General features: G+C 32.8%; 1 protein-coding gene across 1 annotated transcript in view; it reads left to right on the top strand.

The window, feature by feature from the left end:
* The window catches only part of LOC132753551 (gamma-aminobutyric acid type B receptor subunit 1-like), a 40,089-nt gene extending 23,424 nt beyond the window's left edge, over positions 1-16,665 (top strand). Inside the window, exons 4-16 of the mRNA XM_060744029.1 lie at positions 981-1,082; positions 1,691-1,756; positions 2,706-2,901; positions 3,395-3,541; positions 4,463-4,624; positions 5,323-5,412; positions 5,866-6,016; positions 6,464-6,578; positions 8,947-9,054; positions 11,063-11,185; positions 12,035-12,181; positions 13,022-13,210; positions 15,741-16,665. Coding sequence (XP_060600012.1) covers positions 981-1,082; positions 1,691-1,756; positions 2,706-2,901; positions 3,395-3,541; positions 4,463-4,624; positions 5,323-5,412; positions 5,866-6,016; positions 6,464-6,578; positions 8,947-9,054; positions 11,063-11,185; positions 12,035-12,181; positions 13,022-13,210; positions 15,741-15,854 — 1,710 coding nt within the window. The 3' untranslated portion in view covers positions 15,855-16,665. The remainder of the gene's footprint in view (positions 1-980; positions 1,083-1,690; positions 1,757-2,705; positions 2,902-3,394; positions 3,542-4,462; positions 4,625-5,322; positions 5,413-5,865; positions 6,017-6,463; positions 6,579-8,946; positions 9,055-11,062; positions 11,186-12,034; positions 12,182-13,021; positions 13,211-15,740) is intronic.
* The last annotated feature ends 424 nt before the right edge of the window (positions 16,666-17,089 follow it).

Below are 17,089 nucleotides of genomic sequence, written 5' to 3'. Positions count from 1 at the left end.
TCGGCCTTTTCAATTTTACATATTTGGGAAGGACGGACTTGCGATAAAATGACATAAAAGCACAAAAACACAACGCAAGATGGCAATTTCGTATATTTTTTTCTTCTGTGCAGGGCTACAATTACGGTAAGACGATATGCGAAAATATGATGCGAAACTGTGAGACCAAAACGAGAAGAAAACCAAACCCGAATCTAGAATGAGTTTGTGTAATGCCACCTGAGATTTTAATTTGACATAAAATGCCAAACCCCTCTCTGGTATAATCATGCATTACCAATTTATCGATATTTTAAAAATATTTTTGCGACCCTCTCCAGTAAAAATCTTGGTTTCGCGCGTGTAGAAAATACATTGTATAACCATCATTTATAGTGTAAATCACAGATAAATCAGTCTCATAATTATTTGTCCGATTAGTTAACAAAAGGCGTAAGAACGGTGGTTTATATGAAATCTGTTGCTGATGTTTTACTTGTTCATAAATGTTGCGAGACTGTCAAAAGAAATGGACTGACACGCCGTCTGAATGTTGATTCAGTCTTTTCGATTCTTTAATGCCATTGGTTTATATTTCTTTTGGGCTCTGGGACTTTAAAACATCAGAAGCCTGTGCTAAAGATGCTGCTTATTAATTTTCATGAAAAGTTTGAACATATGTTTAAAAGCAAAATATTGTTAAACGAAAGAACTGTATTTTATTTTATACAATGTAAATTGCATTTGCAATGCACATAAATTACCAAAAAAGTCAAAAATGCAAAAAAAGCACGCAGAAGAAATACGGTGATAAATACTGCAAAATCAGTTATTAATCGCACATAAGTCGAAATTATCACTGGAATCTTAATATATTTTTTTCAAGTTACAAAAATAGCAAATCAAACTCAAGGTAAATTTTATGTTCATTTTTTTATTCTTTCTCGCAACATTTTTACTTTTTGTAAAAAGAAATAATATTTTGGTAATTTTTATTTCAGGTTATAGATGACTTTGTACAGAGAGTACAAGGAACTGAGATTACTATAATATCACAGGAGATATTTGTGAACGACCCTCTTACACGAGTACAAAATCTAAAGGTAATTATTAGAAGATATTTGTGAACGACCCTCTTACACGAGTACAAAATCTAAAGGTAATTATTAAAATATATTTGTGAACGACCCTCTTACACGAGTACAAAATCTAAAGGTTATTATTAAAAGATATTTGTGAACGACCCTCTTACACGAGTACAAAATCTAAAGGTAATTATTAAAAGATATTTGTGAACGACCCTCTTACACGAGTACAAAATCTGAAGGTAATTATAAAAAGGTATTATAAACGACCCTCTTACACGAATGCAAAATCTACAGGTAAATATTAAAAGATGTTTTTGAACAACCCTCTTACTCGAGTACAAAACCTTCAGAAAATTATTTAATTAAAGATATTTGTCAGCAATCCCTTTCTGAGAACAAAAAAAGTAACATTTTTTAAAGGACAGCTCTTTAGTACGTATACTGAAAACTTCAATAAAGATATTATCGTACATATTAAAACTAATTTTAATATCCATTTGACACGCTCAATTAAAGTACAACGATAATTTTTATGTTCAATTTTACTACAGTTCTATGAACAAGCACTTCATATGACATGGCTGTAAAATCATACTAATTGATTATTATACTGTTCTTTCCAGACACACGATGCACGGATTATCATGACAGCAATGTATGAGCATAAAGCACGAGATGTTCTCTGTGCGGTGAGTATTTAGCGTAATACCACGTGATTCATTAATATCACGTGATCTATAAATCACGTGATCCATAAAAATATCTATTGTAGTTGAAAAACGACAACGTTCTTGCATTATGTCTGCCATGGCCTTATATCATAATATACCATACGACGCTGGACAATCTTTCAACCTGGACAAAACAGTTCATCACTTATTAAACAATTTCAAAGTATTAAGCGAACAGTGCAGACCATGATCAAAGGGAAAGAAAGTGTCCGCTGGTCTGCACTGGTCACATGGATATTTCATTTATTAGGGGTTATCAATTTGTACTAACGGACAGACGACATTTAATGTGTTTAAATTACAACGGAGAGTAACCATATTAAACCACTAAATGTGTACAAAAGTGGGAAGTAATTTTTCTGATTATAATCGGCAATGTTCACCATTCGGCCCCGTGTTCACAAAGATTTAAGGATAAAGATCGAGATAAGGATCAAAATTTATGTTTGCCATTGTTTATTCTCTTTTATCCAAATTTCAAAATTAAATAGTGGACTTTTGAAATGGCATATGTTAAATTATAATTTAGAAAAAAAAGGTATTATTTTGTATCAGGTTTCCAACATAAAAACGGGGAAATTTATATTTTAAAGGGATTAAACAAGAACATGTTTTTCAAAAAAGTGTTCTTCGTGAATTTTCCTTTCCATTATTTTTCCCGTTCAAGCACATATTTTGTCATTTCACAATAATGTGTTACGCGTGAGAATTTAACCAACGTGCTTTTAAAAACCTTATTTTAAAATGCCTGTGAAGAATAAAGAATGCAGTTCTTGCCATCCAGTTTCTATATTCAATTTGTAAAAATCATTGTTTCTTTGAAAGGTGTATAAACATCTACTTCTGAAAAACCATCTCATGCAATACCTTAAAAACAATACAGATTTCCTTATTATGTTTGCTTTAGGCTTACAAAGTTGGGTTGTACGGGCCAAAGATTGTATGGGTATTCGTTGGATGGTTTTCGTCGTTTTTCTGGAGAATAAATTTAGAAAACGTTGGGTGCACTGTACAAGAAATGGACCTTGCAGCCGAAGGATCCTTTATAACTGGACCTGTTTATCAAAACCCTATAGAAGAGCGTGGAGTTGCTAACCTTACCGGTAAAATTTTTCCCCTCTGAAGATGACATTAGTATTGTCGAGAGAGAGATGCTTTTGAGCTGATAATAATCACAAAATGTTGTCCATAGAGATATTCCTTGTTATAATTCTTTGTTTTTCTTCTCTCAACTTCATTTACTTAGCTAGTTCCCTTCACTTCCTTGACATTTGCAAGCAAAATAACGAAATGATTTTTTTAATGATCAACCAACTCATTATTGGCGCATTTTTTAAACAACCTCTGCTAGTATGTAATTATATATCTAGGTCATTTTAAATGAAGGTGCTTTTTGACTTTTCAGGATATTAACGACATGATAACATTTAATATTACTTATGATACATATGTTTACTAATGAAATAAAAAGAAGATATAGTTACATTAATTATTACGAGTATTACATTGAAAAATAAAGACGTTATGTGACATGTTTCTGAATGTTTTCTTTTAGAGAATTATTGTGAAAATTTCTATACATTATAATATTTCAAGCTAAAGAGTTCGATGCGTTGTATCACAGCCATAGTACGTACCTACCAGCATATAAGTCCAATGACTTTGTGGCCCACCAATGTTATGACAACATATGGGTGTCGGCAATTGCATTTAATTGTACTATAAAAAGGATGGCAGAAATTGGTAAGACATTTATATATAATGTTACCATGGACCCTCATCTTTTGCATATTTCATAATAACTTTCTCATTAAAATTATCCTTATAAAATGATAATTGTATAATGTATATATTCGAGCCGCCCTACTTAAGCATCTTATACGAGTATTATGATCTTTTGCCCAAAAGAATGAATCAACTTTTGACAATCAACTTTTGACCAATATACTAGCAAAAGAACATCTGAAGAACGTTGCGTTTGTGTTTGAATTCGAGGTAACTGGGTTGAATATTGATCATGTCACTATCTAAAAAGGCGTCCGCCTGATAACCTCGATAGGGAGAGCAGCGGATTAGTAATCCGGCAGTCGGTGGTTCGATGCTCGTAGGAGTCGCTATTTCTATTTTACAATTGATCTCAGATATTGATTTAAGGATTAATAGAGATAAGTACTCAGTATTCGGTCACATGCGGAGAAAATGAAGTACAAAAGAGGTATCGAAGTGGATCAACTGTCGAGGTATGACTAAAATATTTGTTAGAATCGGCGTAAAGCTCGGGAAAGTAAAGAAACTGCCAGATGAAATACAAAATCTAAAAAAGGCACTTGTTGTTCCCGTCCAATACTTAAGCTGCTGTATGGTTAGTGATTCTGAGTTTTGACACTCAGCTTAACATAGGAATACTGAATAGATTCACCATTCAGTGTGACTATTATGCAATACATCGATTTAATCTTTTAACTTGATAATTAAAATGGGAGATTGCCTGAGCGTTATCGTTTGTAATGCAAACAGTGAATGCTTTCAAGTGGAATTTTGTCTCGTAGGTACTTAGAAATGCAGCCATGACAGGAGATTTGTTGCTATTGATTATTGCGTATATTGGCAAAGTGTCTGTTTTTACTTTCTTTATTCTTCAGAATCTTAACAATTTTTTTGCAGGTCATCCTAAAACTCTGGATATGTTCGAATATGCCGATAGAGACATCAATGATATTATATTTGAATGTATGGGCAATACGTCAATGACAGGCGTATCGGGACAAATTGTTTTCACTGAAGGTGCAGATCCTAACAGAATTGTCAAAATGGAGCGCATTCAAGGTACAATTGGTGCTTAGAGCTGCGTTGCTGCGGCTGTACAAAATTTCTCCGTATTTCAGACTGGTTTTAAACCAGTATGTCGGTGTTGATGTTGTGACATATATACATGTAATACCAGGTGATAGAGGTGGCTAACTGAACTACTTGAGCAGTATAGAATATATGTGATGATGTATATTGATGATATATCTAAATATACCATTTACTATATATAGCTTTATAACTATCATGCCTTTTTCAAAGGTAAAATACTAAGAAATTAAACACATATGCCAATCAGATGATTTAACTGTTGTGTTGGGTTCTAACAGATATTTTGTCATCCTCAAGACAATTCTGGTTCTATTTCCTCTGAAAGAATCAACATCAAAAGGATAATTAACAAAGTGTCGCTGACCAAAACATTGAGGTGAATTGTCATTCTACAATACAATATCAATTAAAGAATTTCAATAAAAAGTATAGTAATACTGCACATATTATCCTACATGGTTGCACATGCAAGTTATGTTAAACCTATCCCTTGAATTGGGGAAAGGGAGCTCCGTTGCATTGAAGTTTACTTTGCTGACTTCAACTTCCTTGCTTTCATAAATGTGGATAGGTCAGACTCAAGACCTTTTAGATTTGTAGGGTTTGGCTTAAAACCCAAAAGTACAATATTACATATAGATGTTATAAGACTTATACAATTACAGGTGGAACACGGGAGCTGATTGGTCATTACAGACAAGATAAATTTCCAAATGGTTACTTTGAATGGATTGAAGATTCAATCAAATGGAAAGGTATTCATTTATAGAAGCAACAGTTATAAAAAATTAATACTGTCTTAAGTCATTGAAATACTTTGTTTGATACTAGCTATATTTTAGGTGACCCAAAAAAGATTCCATAAATATTTTGCAGTTCTGACTTCGATCATCAATTATACATAATACAAAAATTGGGCGCTGAAGGAATGTGGAGTACAAAGAAAAAAAATATAAATATTTAAAAGCTTGTATTTGCAAAATAAATGAGTTGAGACATTAGAAAGGTCCAATCCATCGTAAATTCTAGCTTTGAGAATAATTCTTAGTTAGCGATTGCTCATCAAAAGGTCACTTTAAAACAATGACACTTTATCAATTATCCCTTGATATTCAAATATAGAATATCAATTTCCTGCGTTGTCAGTTATATTTTTATATAACATCTCTTTGAAGAAAATTCTTAATTGCAATTCTTTATTATTTAAGATGGAAATATACCACGTGATTCAACGTTAGTCACGCAGAGGGAAGTGAAGATTCCGTTAACACTCTACATACCAGTGTGCGTACTGTCTGCAATCGGGATTTGTCTGGCAATCTCCTTCTTTGCCTTCAATATCATTTATAGACAAAACAGGTATTTTCATAGTTGAAACAAATATTAACATATATCCTGGATTGATATACCGTTGAATGTATACATTCTTGAGTCGTGTATAAGGTCTTTGACAAGCGTTCACTTCTTTAATTGATGCTTAACATATGACATGCATGATGTCTTGAAATGATGGTTAAAATGATAATTATGATGAAAATGTGGACACTGATGATGATGACGATGACAATGTTGTTGTTGTTTTTGTTGTTGATGATGATGGTGGTGATGATGATGATGATGATGTTGTTGTTGTTAATATTGTTGTTGTTGTTGTTGTTATTGTTGTTGATGATGATGATGAAGATGATGGCGTCAGTTTATGATGATATTGACGATGATTTCTAAAATTACTTATTACCCCGGAATCCTTACCCTATCCATCTGATAAACATTTATACAGAATATAATTGTATGTATGTATTACAGGAATGTGAAGCTGTCATCGCCAAATATTAACAATATTATACTTTTGGGATGTGTTTTATGCTACAGCTCTGTCTTCGTTCAAACAACGGAAGCTGATAGTTCTGTCACTTGTCTGGTAAGTATTCAGTCAGTGGCTTGGGAAGTGGCTATCTAATTTAGTCCGGCAACGTGCATAGAGGAAACAGGCAGTTTCCTGTTAAGCGACATGTTGCTAGTTTGGTAGTCTGAGTGGAAAGTCACAGACTGAAATTCCTGTTATTGACATTTTCTGTTGCATTTATACCAAGACTGTTCATATTGCGACTTTACAGTTTATTTGATGGAGTAGGACCTAAGGTGTCTTTTCGTGCTTATTTTAGATACAATAAAGTAGGCATTTTTGTATAGATCAACCTTCCGTGAACTAGCCGGATAGTTTCCTCACTTTCAACATCAGGCTTGGAATCGAGGGGTAGATTATGTTAACCATACGGTTACGGATGACTTTAAGGAAAAATAGTCAAAAAAGTGTATCATTATTAAGTGATTAATCACTAGAAACTTTATGGTTAATTCGTTTATTCTGCAATTTACAGATCCCTTTTTGTCAAATTCTAATTATCAGATAAGAATTTCGGCATAACATATTTGTTAACAAGATAACACTTGTCAATGTCTGTGGTAAAATAATTAAGGCCAGAGTAGGAATATTTCCATTCTGAGTTAACTGTTAAAATAGTAGTTATAATAGTATATCAACAATAGAGGATTAAAAAACCTTTGGCCCTCAAACTTACTAAATCCCACGCATTTACATCTGCATAGACCAAACACGGATTTAAAGCCCGAAGGGTGATAGATTAAATATGCCGGACGGCTTCTGCAGATGTAAGTGTCCACAACAACAATAATAATAATAATAATAATAATAATAATTATTATTATTATAATGAAAAAAACAAATGAATAAATAAATAAAAAGGTTGCTTTGCGGCTATTCTTTCATTTATAAAAGATCATGTCTGAATTTGCTTATTCTGCAGTTCATTATTTGTTTTACGTACTCTTATAAAAAACACGGTTTCGTCATGCTTTAAATGTGAGTACGGTTTAGTCTTGATAGGACCGTCGTTATAGTCGGCTATGTTACATGGCGCCCTAAGTCACGTATATAAAACACGTGCAACAACAACAGCGCGTGCTTGCGTGGTTTTATCAGTAAATACATGTTTTCTTCTCGGTTTACTCCGATTTTTATGCTAGAATATTGAAAAAAAAGTGTTGAAATATTACTTTTGAACCAGAAATATTTCTTTGTGTGGATAATTTTTCTTTATTCTCTAGATATTTTTGTAAATAATTTGTAAGGAAATAACTTTGAAACATTGCCCGTGTTTCCGACATGACTGTGTCTACATCATTAAAACTTTTATATGACCTAATTAACAAAATGTCTCATATCGCGAACACTGAATCTTTATAATACCTACATCATTTATTTAGCACGATGTATTGTGACATTAAGACTTGTGTGATAATGGAAAAAACGTAAAATCCTTCCATTTAAAACACGGCAAAGTATTTTTTAATTGGTAGTAAATCAAGATTTTCTTTTATCTTACAAACCAGTCAAATTTCAAATTAATTTTGGAAAAATGTATAGCATATTGAATTATTTCTTATGTCCTGAAAGGTTTAAAAAATATTATTTTTTATGTTCTTTGTCTTTATTTGTTTTTGTTACATACATCAATGAAGTTGACAGTTTAAGAACTCATAAAAACTTAATAAAGAGATTCCCGGCCAAAGATTTGAATCATTAAAACTATAATGATAGCTATTATAAAGAAGATCTATACTACTAATTCACATTTAATCCTTCTGATTTTGTGAAACAGTTTCGCATTCCTTAAAATATTGATACGGCTATTCTATTTTAATTAGTTTTCAAATAAGAAAAGCATTAATTTCACCCTTACCTGCTCTGCCAAACACAAACTTGCTTTTTCCTAACAGTATAGTGTCAGTGAGCCTTCTAATCCTTAAGGTCTAACCATGCATGCATGGTACTGTTGGTATTCTAAATTGAAAATCCTTACATTTTGAATGGTCTGTTGAGCATATCTATTACACGAAGTCGGCATGTTGAGGTTAAAGTTGCGAGTAGTACATTCTAAAATGTAGTCAGAATGTCCGGATGAACAAAACAGGTCTGGTATTTTTTTAAAACATTGTCAAAATGTTGATCTCCTGGACTTTTAATATCAAATGATGAAATAAAGCAAACATTAATGTTCGAGTAAAATTTCGGCAGAAAATCCGGGTGTATTGAATGTAGAGGTACCATAGACAAGCCATAAATGCCAGCCGGATGTCATAGAATTCATTCATCATTCACCGAACCATTTTGTGTACGGATAATACCTCTAATTTCTTTTATTATTATGCTTATAACATTATTATTAAATATTATTATATACAAATATTACATGTATTTTTTTCAGACACGTAAACTTTTATTCAGCCTTGGATTCACGGTGACATTTGGAGGATTATTCTCTAAAACTTGGCGGGTTTACCGAATATTTACAAATAAGAAGCTTCTCAAACGGGTAATGAATATGAGCCGCGTCATGACAAAACCAACGTAATGCGTTTGCGACCAGCATGGAACCAGACCAGCCTGTGCATCCGCGCAGTCTGATCAGGATCCATGCTGTTCGCTATCAGTTTCTCCACTTGTTATAGAGTTTGTAAACGCAGCATGGATCCTGATCAGATTGCGCGGATGCGCAGGCTTGTCTGGATCCATGCTGGTCGCAAACGCATTACGTTGGTTTTGTCATGACGCGGCTCATATAATGCTTGTTATAATAGTTATTCTTGTAGGGTGACATTTTTTTATAAAATTGTGAACAAACCGTAAGCCTTTTTGTTAAATAAAGATAAAATTCGGTGCATTTGGTGATTTGTGGTATTTTTGATCATGTAATGCTTGACTGAATAAAGTGAGAAATAAAATGTGTCAGAACTTTATTTTCAGAGCTTAGGGATTACCAATTAAAATCCCTTCACCTGCTGTAAATATAACTGATAAGCCTTTGCTTCCACTAAAGAGAGCTAGGCCAGCCTGACCCAGTATAGAGCTAGACCAGCCTGAATAGCCGTACAGTCTAATCAGGCTTTATACAGCTTTGTTGTTTTTGTTAGAAAACTAAATAATTTTGTGAAATATAACCGTCAAAATGACTGAGAATGGAAATAATAAAGAGAGGATATTCAAGTTTTTTTTTATAAATGCAGGATTTATTTTCATAGAGTGATATGAAAATAAATATTTTATGAGTGGCGTAAGCCTCGAGTGAAATATGATAATTTTCATACCACAAGATAAACATTTTTTTTGACAATAGAATTTGAAAGATTTCCCCTTAAACTTTTGTGCTTTGGCTGAATTTAGAAAAAAAAGTAGTCCGGCAGGACCAGTGAAGATACGGAAAATGTGTTTCTCTGCAGTGAAAAATAGATTTTTTACAGTGAAAATATGGAAAATGAAAATAGGCATTTTATTTCATCATTATATCTCAATATTACATCTATGGTATACAGTAAACTTCACTTATAGCAAACACGGTTATAGCGAACTTCCGATTATAGGGAACAATTTATTTTGGCCCGAATTTTGCCCTTCTTTATTTAATATGAAAATATATGGTTATAGCGAACACGGTTATAAGGAATTATTGCTTATAAGGAACTCATTTCTTAGTCCCAATTTAGCTAATAGTACAGAAAATTACACTTTTATAACGAACTCCAAAATATTAGCTATCCGTAAATAGATCCCGCATTTTCAGCTTTCGTTTTCATTCGCACGGATTAAAACTCGGGCGAATGAACCGTTTATCGTTGTATATGTACTTCAATATATATATTCAAATGAATTTGTATAGTTTTCTATTTAGCATATTTGTAGCATGAGCTCTTTTCACCTAGAAAAAAATGGTTATTTATTTATTTTCTTCAATAGTTTTGCTCAAGTAAAATAATTATAATAATTTATAATCGGTTTTCAACATAATCATGCAGGAACAATCGAAAATCTTGTTTATTCTTAATCATGTAAAGAAAACGAAAAGAGTTTAGAAACAAAATATTATATTTTATGTGAAATTGAGATAGGGAGTAAAACTAAAACTGAAATAGCAATGATTTTCAAATTCCAAAAAGTACGCTCTCGGGTATTGTGTCAAAAATAAAAATAAATGACGAATATTTCTATTTCTTATTCAAATGCTCTTCAAAAATGGCGGACATTGGTAAACAATCAGCTCGTTATATGTAAATCTGTTCGCTATAAAAACTCCTGATACAAGGACCTAATTTGCTATATGCTTACAAGGAACTCCGGATATAAGGAACAGGTTTTGAATGTCCCAGTGAGTTTGTTATAAGCAGAGTTTACTGTATGTATTTTTTTGAAAAGAAAATGTCCGAAGGACCATTGCATTATTTAAACCCTGTCAAAAAAGGAAAAAAAAGAACTTGCACGAAATGCGTTTTAAATGAATCTGTTATTACAATAATTTTAATTATTGTACATTTATAATATTGTTATAGACAATAAAGGACTACCAGTTACTGGCTATAGTTGGTGGGTTGGTTGGTGTTGTGCTGATGGTGATGATTTTATGGGCAATCATCGCTCCACATACGATCATTGTCAATTATCTCGATAAACAGGTATGTTGAAAAATTAACTCAACTGAAAAATGTTTACAGTGTGTTTTAGACGATTATTTGCTGAAACCTTTGTGGAAATGAACAGTTTTTTTGTATATCTTATGCGATTTATTTCCCCTTACGTCTTAACAGTTCTATCCACTTTATTCACGGGGTGCATGTTGTTGACCGACCGTCATTTACAAATCACAGGCATGTTTTCAATTTACACATTTTGAAGTAATTACAGAAAAAAGAAAACATGTCTGCGTCTGATTGAATTATATTGGATATAATACTTTAAAAATGCTCATTTTGTCATTTCGTTTTGCTTATAAATAGTTATAGATAATTGTCATGTCTTGAATGTGATCGAGCCAATTATCAGTATTAAAGATATAGAAAAGGTATTGAATACTTAAATTTATTCTATTAACTGTAATGCATTGATTTACAAGGAAGCATGGCATGGAAGCTACAACATAAGCTTACAATAAATGTTAAATTGATATACAAATTGCTTGCAACAACTTTGTACGCGATTAATCACTGGTGAGTGATTTTTTGTTATGTGGTGTTTCATTGATTTTGAGGGTTCTTTTTGTGTAGGCGTAATTTAAAGCAAATAAATTGTTTCTTTTAAGTCCCATTAAGCTTTAGAATGATCGAGTATTTATAGTAAATATAAGCCAATTTGTGATGAAGGTGGCAAAGTATTTGACCACCATAGTATATACTTAATCATAACAACTGTAATAATTGCAGAAAAAATGCAAATGATAGAGATATGAAGCCAATGAGTAACGTTTAATACAAGCTTTCTGAAACTTAAATGGCCTTTAATGTAATATCTGGTCATTAATTTTGCAGGTGTACTTGATAGGTAACGATGCTGAAGTGCACTTGTTTGTACGTGTCTGCCATTCAGAATACTCTTCGTATTTTGGATGGGTTTTATACATTATACAAGGGGCCTTGCTTTCGTTCGGTGCATTCCTTGCATGGGAAACAAGACATGTGAGTAGTGTTGTTTTTTTTCTAGATGGAAATTATTTTTTAGTTTCACTTACTCATTAAATAAGCCGAGAGACTTCATTAAAAGGTCTCCAAAGGTGAATAAATCTGGCGGACTGCTGATCAACTATCAAGATCTTATCAAGAATCAGAGCTTTAATCTCTACAAAGACAAAACAAGACTTTATGATTATCATGCATATCAAACTACTCCGCTTCATTAGATTATAACCTTGGGCTGACTAGACGACAGCAGACAAATTATCTAATGATATATCAGTGAATGTATTATTACTCGAGCTATTCCAATCTAGCATGTGAAAGTCAAATGTTACAGTCGTTAGATACTCATTAGAAAGTTTATTGAATAGTACAAACTGTCACGTGATATTCCCATTTATTGTCCCTTTTCTCACACAAAATCTGAAAAAGTAGGTGAACGAATAAAATATTTCAGAAGTCTCCACTTGGGCTTTTTTCATGAATTGAACTGGATTTTTTAAAATATTTGTGCACTTATAAATGAAGGTTTGGTCCTATAACGCGTGTGCAAATTTTTAGATAATTTGCTGACTCTGTTTTTTCCATAATTATCATTTTTATTATTTTTTGGATGACTCATACGATAAAAAAAAATCATATTAAATGTTATACAGTACAACTTGTGCACAGCAACACTCTTTGGGAGACAAATATTTTGGTTTTTGCTGAGAGAATAAATCTTTATGAGTCTTACTTTGGGAAAAATTGATACGGTTGATGTTAAGAGGTTACTGCTCAACAAAGGGTCGCAATGCACAGGTTACACTCTTCATAATCATATATTTCAAATTTATTTTTAAGGTGAAGATACAGGCTTTAAACGATTCTCACCAAATTGGTTTGTGTTTGTACAACGTGGTCATTCTCAGTGCTGTCGGCCTCACACTGTCGTTACTCCTGGCTGACCAAGAAGTCATGATGTATGGTATAACATCCGGTTGTCTGATTATCGGTACTACTTTAACACAAGTTGTGATTTTCATTCCGAAGGTGAGTAGTAAATGTTGTGTTATACTTATTAGCCCTTACCTTTCTTACAGTGAATAGAACCAACAGTATTATGGTCAATCTTGACATGGTCTTTTACTTAAATGGCCCGTTTTCAAAGCCGCTGGTGCAATTTAGTATCGGTTTGATGTAAGTTATAAGAAAACATTCACAGAATTTAATTGGTTAAAAATAGCTAAGCTGTTCGACCAATCCAATTTGGCAAACTATCCGGAATTAACAGTAACCGGTTCAATGTTTGAACTTATTTTATAAACTGTTACAGTCAAATTAAGAGATCTATAAATAGTTTTACCAAAGTAAATATGTTATATTTCAAGCGCTTTCGTGCCTATTTTTAAAAGACTGGACCTGTTTTGGATAAGCTAAAGAAAGGTTTAATCTTGTCGCAAATTTGATACAGCCAGTCGTTAAACATTGTTGTAATATTGAAGAAATTAGAGCCCGTATTAAAGTTCGCACAAAACTCTTTCATTTGGTACAGCAGAGCAGATTTTACTCAGTTTGGGGAAGTTTATGGGTCTGATAAAGTCCTTATGAGTAGTAGAGAAATCCATTTCTGACTTGCACAGATTCGGTCAAAGATGCAGTAAAATATGTTTGACCTGTGACTGTTACAGGCAAGACAAATGTCTAATAAGTCAGGGAGAAAGTTGAAAGTGATGACAGGTGCGAGATTCGTGGTATTACAAAAGCTGTTTGCATATCGCTATCGCGGGTGCATTTCATTTTGAAGTTGATTTTGAAAGTAACTTGTAAGGTTTCAACCTTATGACTAACCTATATATTGACAAATGACCAGAAAAGGTACGAGAACACCCGCTATGCAACTGCTTAAAATGTGTCCAAACAGGGGTTAACTATTTCAAACAATTCAGAAAATTGGAAACAAAATATGGCTAACCAAAAAAAATTCAGAAAGAATTTTTACATGAGCAAAACGTTTGTATTAACCTGGATAAAAATAAGATCAAAACAATCTCAATGGATACAAAGGTAGGGCGACACCAGTGATAAAATGACATATCTGCATTTATTTACACAAACTTGACCGGCTGATGACCTTTTGTGATTTTATTGTGATTTGCTGCATTAACAGCGTTATTTCCGAAACGCCTTATATGGTATATACTTTCTAGGATTGCAAAATAACAAAATATTGGATTGGTCATAAACAAGATATTGAATTGAGCCGCGTCATGACAAAACCAACATAGTGGGTTTGCGACAAGTATGGATCCAGACCAGCCTGCGCATCCGCGCAGTCTGATCCGGATCCATGCTGTTCGCTATCAGTTTCACTACTTGTAAAAGGGTTGGTAAGCGAACAACATGGATCCTGATCAGACTGCTCGGATGCGCAGGCTGGTCTGGATCCATGCTGGTCGCAAACGCATTACGTTGGTTTTGTCGTGACGCGGCTCAATTAATTATAAACGTAATCGGCTTTTCAAGAAGCAAACGTAACCATCTAATATCCATTTTTTATCTTTGAACTTGATCGCATGATTTTTTTTTCAATTATGAAAAATAAAAGCGGGTAATTTAATGCTAATTATTTCTTAATGTGTTTTGAATTAGTGTGCGTTATGTGACAGAAACACGCAATAACAACAACCTTCATGAGATGTAAGTGGAACAAGCTTGTTATTCAAGTTACTAAAATCATACTATTCCGTGATGTTCATCATCAAATGTCTTTTATCAATAAGTATTTACAAAAATCCCGGTCAGTAGTCATTTTCTTCATTACGCCGACATTTGTTTGAACACATGTCGGTAATACTGGAGTTTGACCCATTGGCATAACGTTTGAATCACATACATTTTCAAGTAGAATAAAGCCTTCGACATTCCATAAATGAATACTACGTATCTGTTACTTAATGCTTTACTGTAATATAAAAAAAAACTGAAGCCGTGGTTGACAAGTTTGTTATATAATATTACCAATTTTTTCAAGCGATATAGATGATTTTGTTTTCTCTTTAAGTCTTGTCTTTTATGTGTTTGACAAATGATATTAATTTTGTTCTTTTCATTATATTCACGATGAACGTCACAAGGTTGATTTATGCCTACCAGGTATAATGCGCTGCTTACATTTAAGATTTATACTGCAGAATAGAAAAGATAACTGTACAAAATTAAGCGATGTACATGACTTTGTATTCATTAAACAATTTATACCTTAAGGTTGATAATTTGTTACCACCTTTTAAATACGTTCCTTTAGATTCACTCTGTATATAACACGTATAGTAAGTTATCTTCCCTTTTTATCTGAATTTTAGATAATTGTTTAGCTTGGGATTCAGGCGTTGATATTTTTTGCTTATTCATAACATACCGCTATTTTATACTCGATCGTGTTTTGATAATAGCAATTGATACGACAGGGTAAATAACTCCTGATTTTACTCTGTATACAACAATAATACTCATTTTCTTCCCTATCTTAAACTTATCTTTATACCACAAGGAAGACAACTCTGGATTTTTACTTTTTCAGATACACGCTGTATACCACAAAGTAGACACCAATATTACGACAATGAGTACAGGTGTAGCTGCAACGTCAATGAACAACGATTCACGTACACACGAGAACGAAGGCGTTTCATAGTCCTGAGAACAACTACAATAAGAACAGTGTCTGCTTTAAAAACTAAAATCCTAATTTAGATAACTCATTTATACATTCAAAACAATAGTAATTTTTAAAGATAGTTTTATCACTTTGATTATGATAAAAGTTTGAAGCTTATTTGCAAATGAGCTACCATTACTGGTGTCATATGAAGAAACATGGACTTGACCCCAGGGAGTCTCGAACACAAAATCCCTTGATTGGGAACCAGATACCATAACAACTACCGGCCCCATTCCCCACCACACCTCCTCCTTCACTGTCCATTAATTCTTGAAAATACGAAGCAATTCGGCATTTTCGAACCACTGTGTGTGAGCATTGCCAAGGGCGACAAGAAAGACATGTTTGATTGAGTACAGCGAGTATTTCATTCGAAGAAAAGTGTTAATCAGGCATCATATTTTTTCAGACAAGAATTTAAGTCCATTTTTGGTGTTACATTTGCTACTCTTGAAAAGCTTGTTTTACCCTTTTCAGCCCACATATGTAAAAAGTCTTCTAAATGTTTCTTGGACGTTTAATTGCTCATGATGAATGTTCCATATAGAAATAATAAATCCATTTCACACATTCTGCTTCTTCTGTTACAGTATATAAATACCGATTACAATGTAACATATTTTGTCATTATTCTTAAGATATTTATTATTTATTTACGTTTTCCGGTGAGCTTAAAAAATCAGTAAGATTTATGTCATATCACACTGTTTGAAATTGAATAAGATATAGAATTTGTGTCCCCGTTCTATGAAATTTAATATATAACAAAGAAAAACGCGAAGCAATTGAAGAGTTTCTTGACTCATGAATGACATCATTATTATGCGTTACTTGTCAAACTTGTGTAATATAAAAATGCGACGTAAAATAAATGTGTTTACATAACTTTATACCGCTAGAAGTGACACTTTTCTTACATGTTCGTTTCTTGTACGTTTGCGCTCTTGTTAAATATATTGAAATGTATTTTGAAAATTTCGCATTAAAAAAACTCAAATTGTACTTTGACCGTAGACGAAATATATCTGAAAGCGGATGAATTACATATATCATAAATAAATGAAAATTTCAGCAAGAATACAATCTTTCGTAATTTAAATGTACATGATTTCGCTTCTTGGAACAAATGTTACAAAATTCGAAACATTTTACAGATCTCGATATGAATATTGAGATGATTTGAAAACGCCATTGAGAAGATCACGTGA

This window comes from Ruditapes philippinarum, unplaced genomic scaffold, assembly GCF_026571515.1.
Source record: "Ruditapes philippinarum isolate M1 unplaced genomic scaffold, ASM2657151v2 ctg7928_1_1_1_1, whole genome shotgun sequence".
Classification (NCBI taxonomy): Eukaryota; Metazoa; Mollusca; class Bivalvia; order Venerida; family Veneridae; genus Ruditapes; species Ruditapes philippinarum.
The sequence above is the reverse complement of the archived record's forward strand: the minus strand, read 5'-3'. Positions and strand labels throughout refer to the sequence as shown.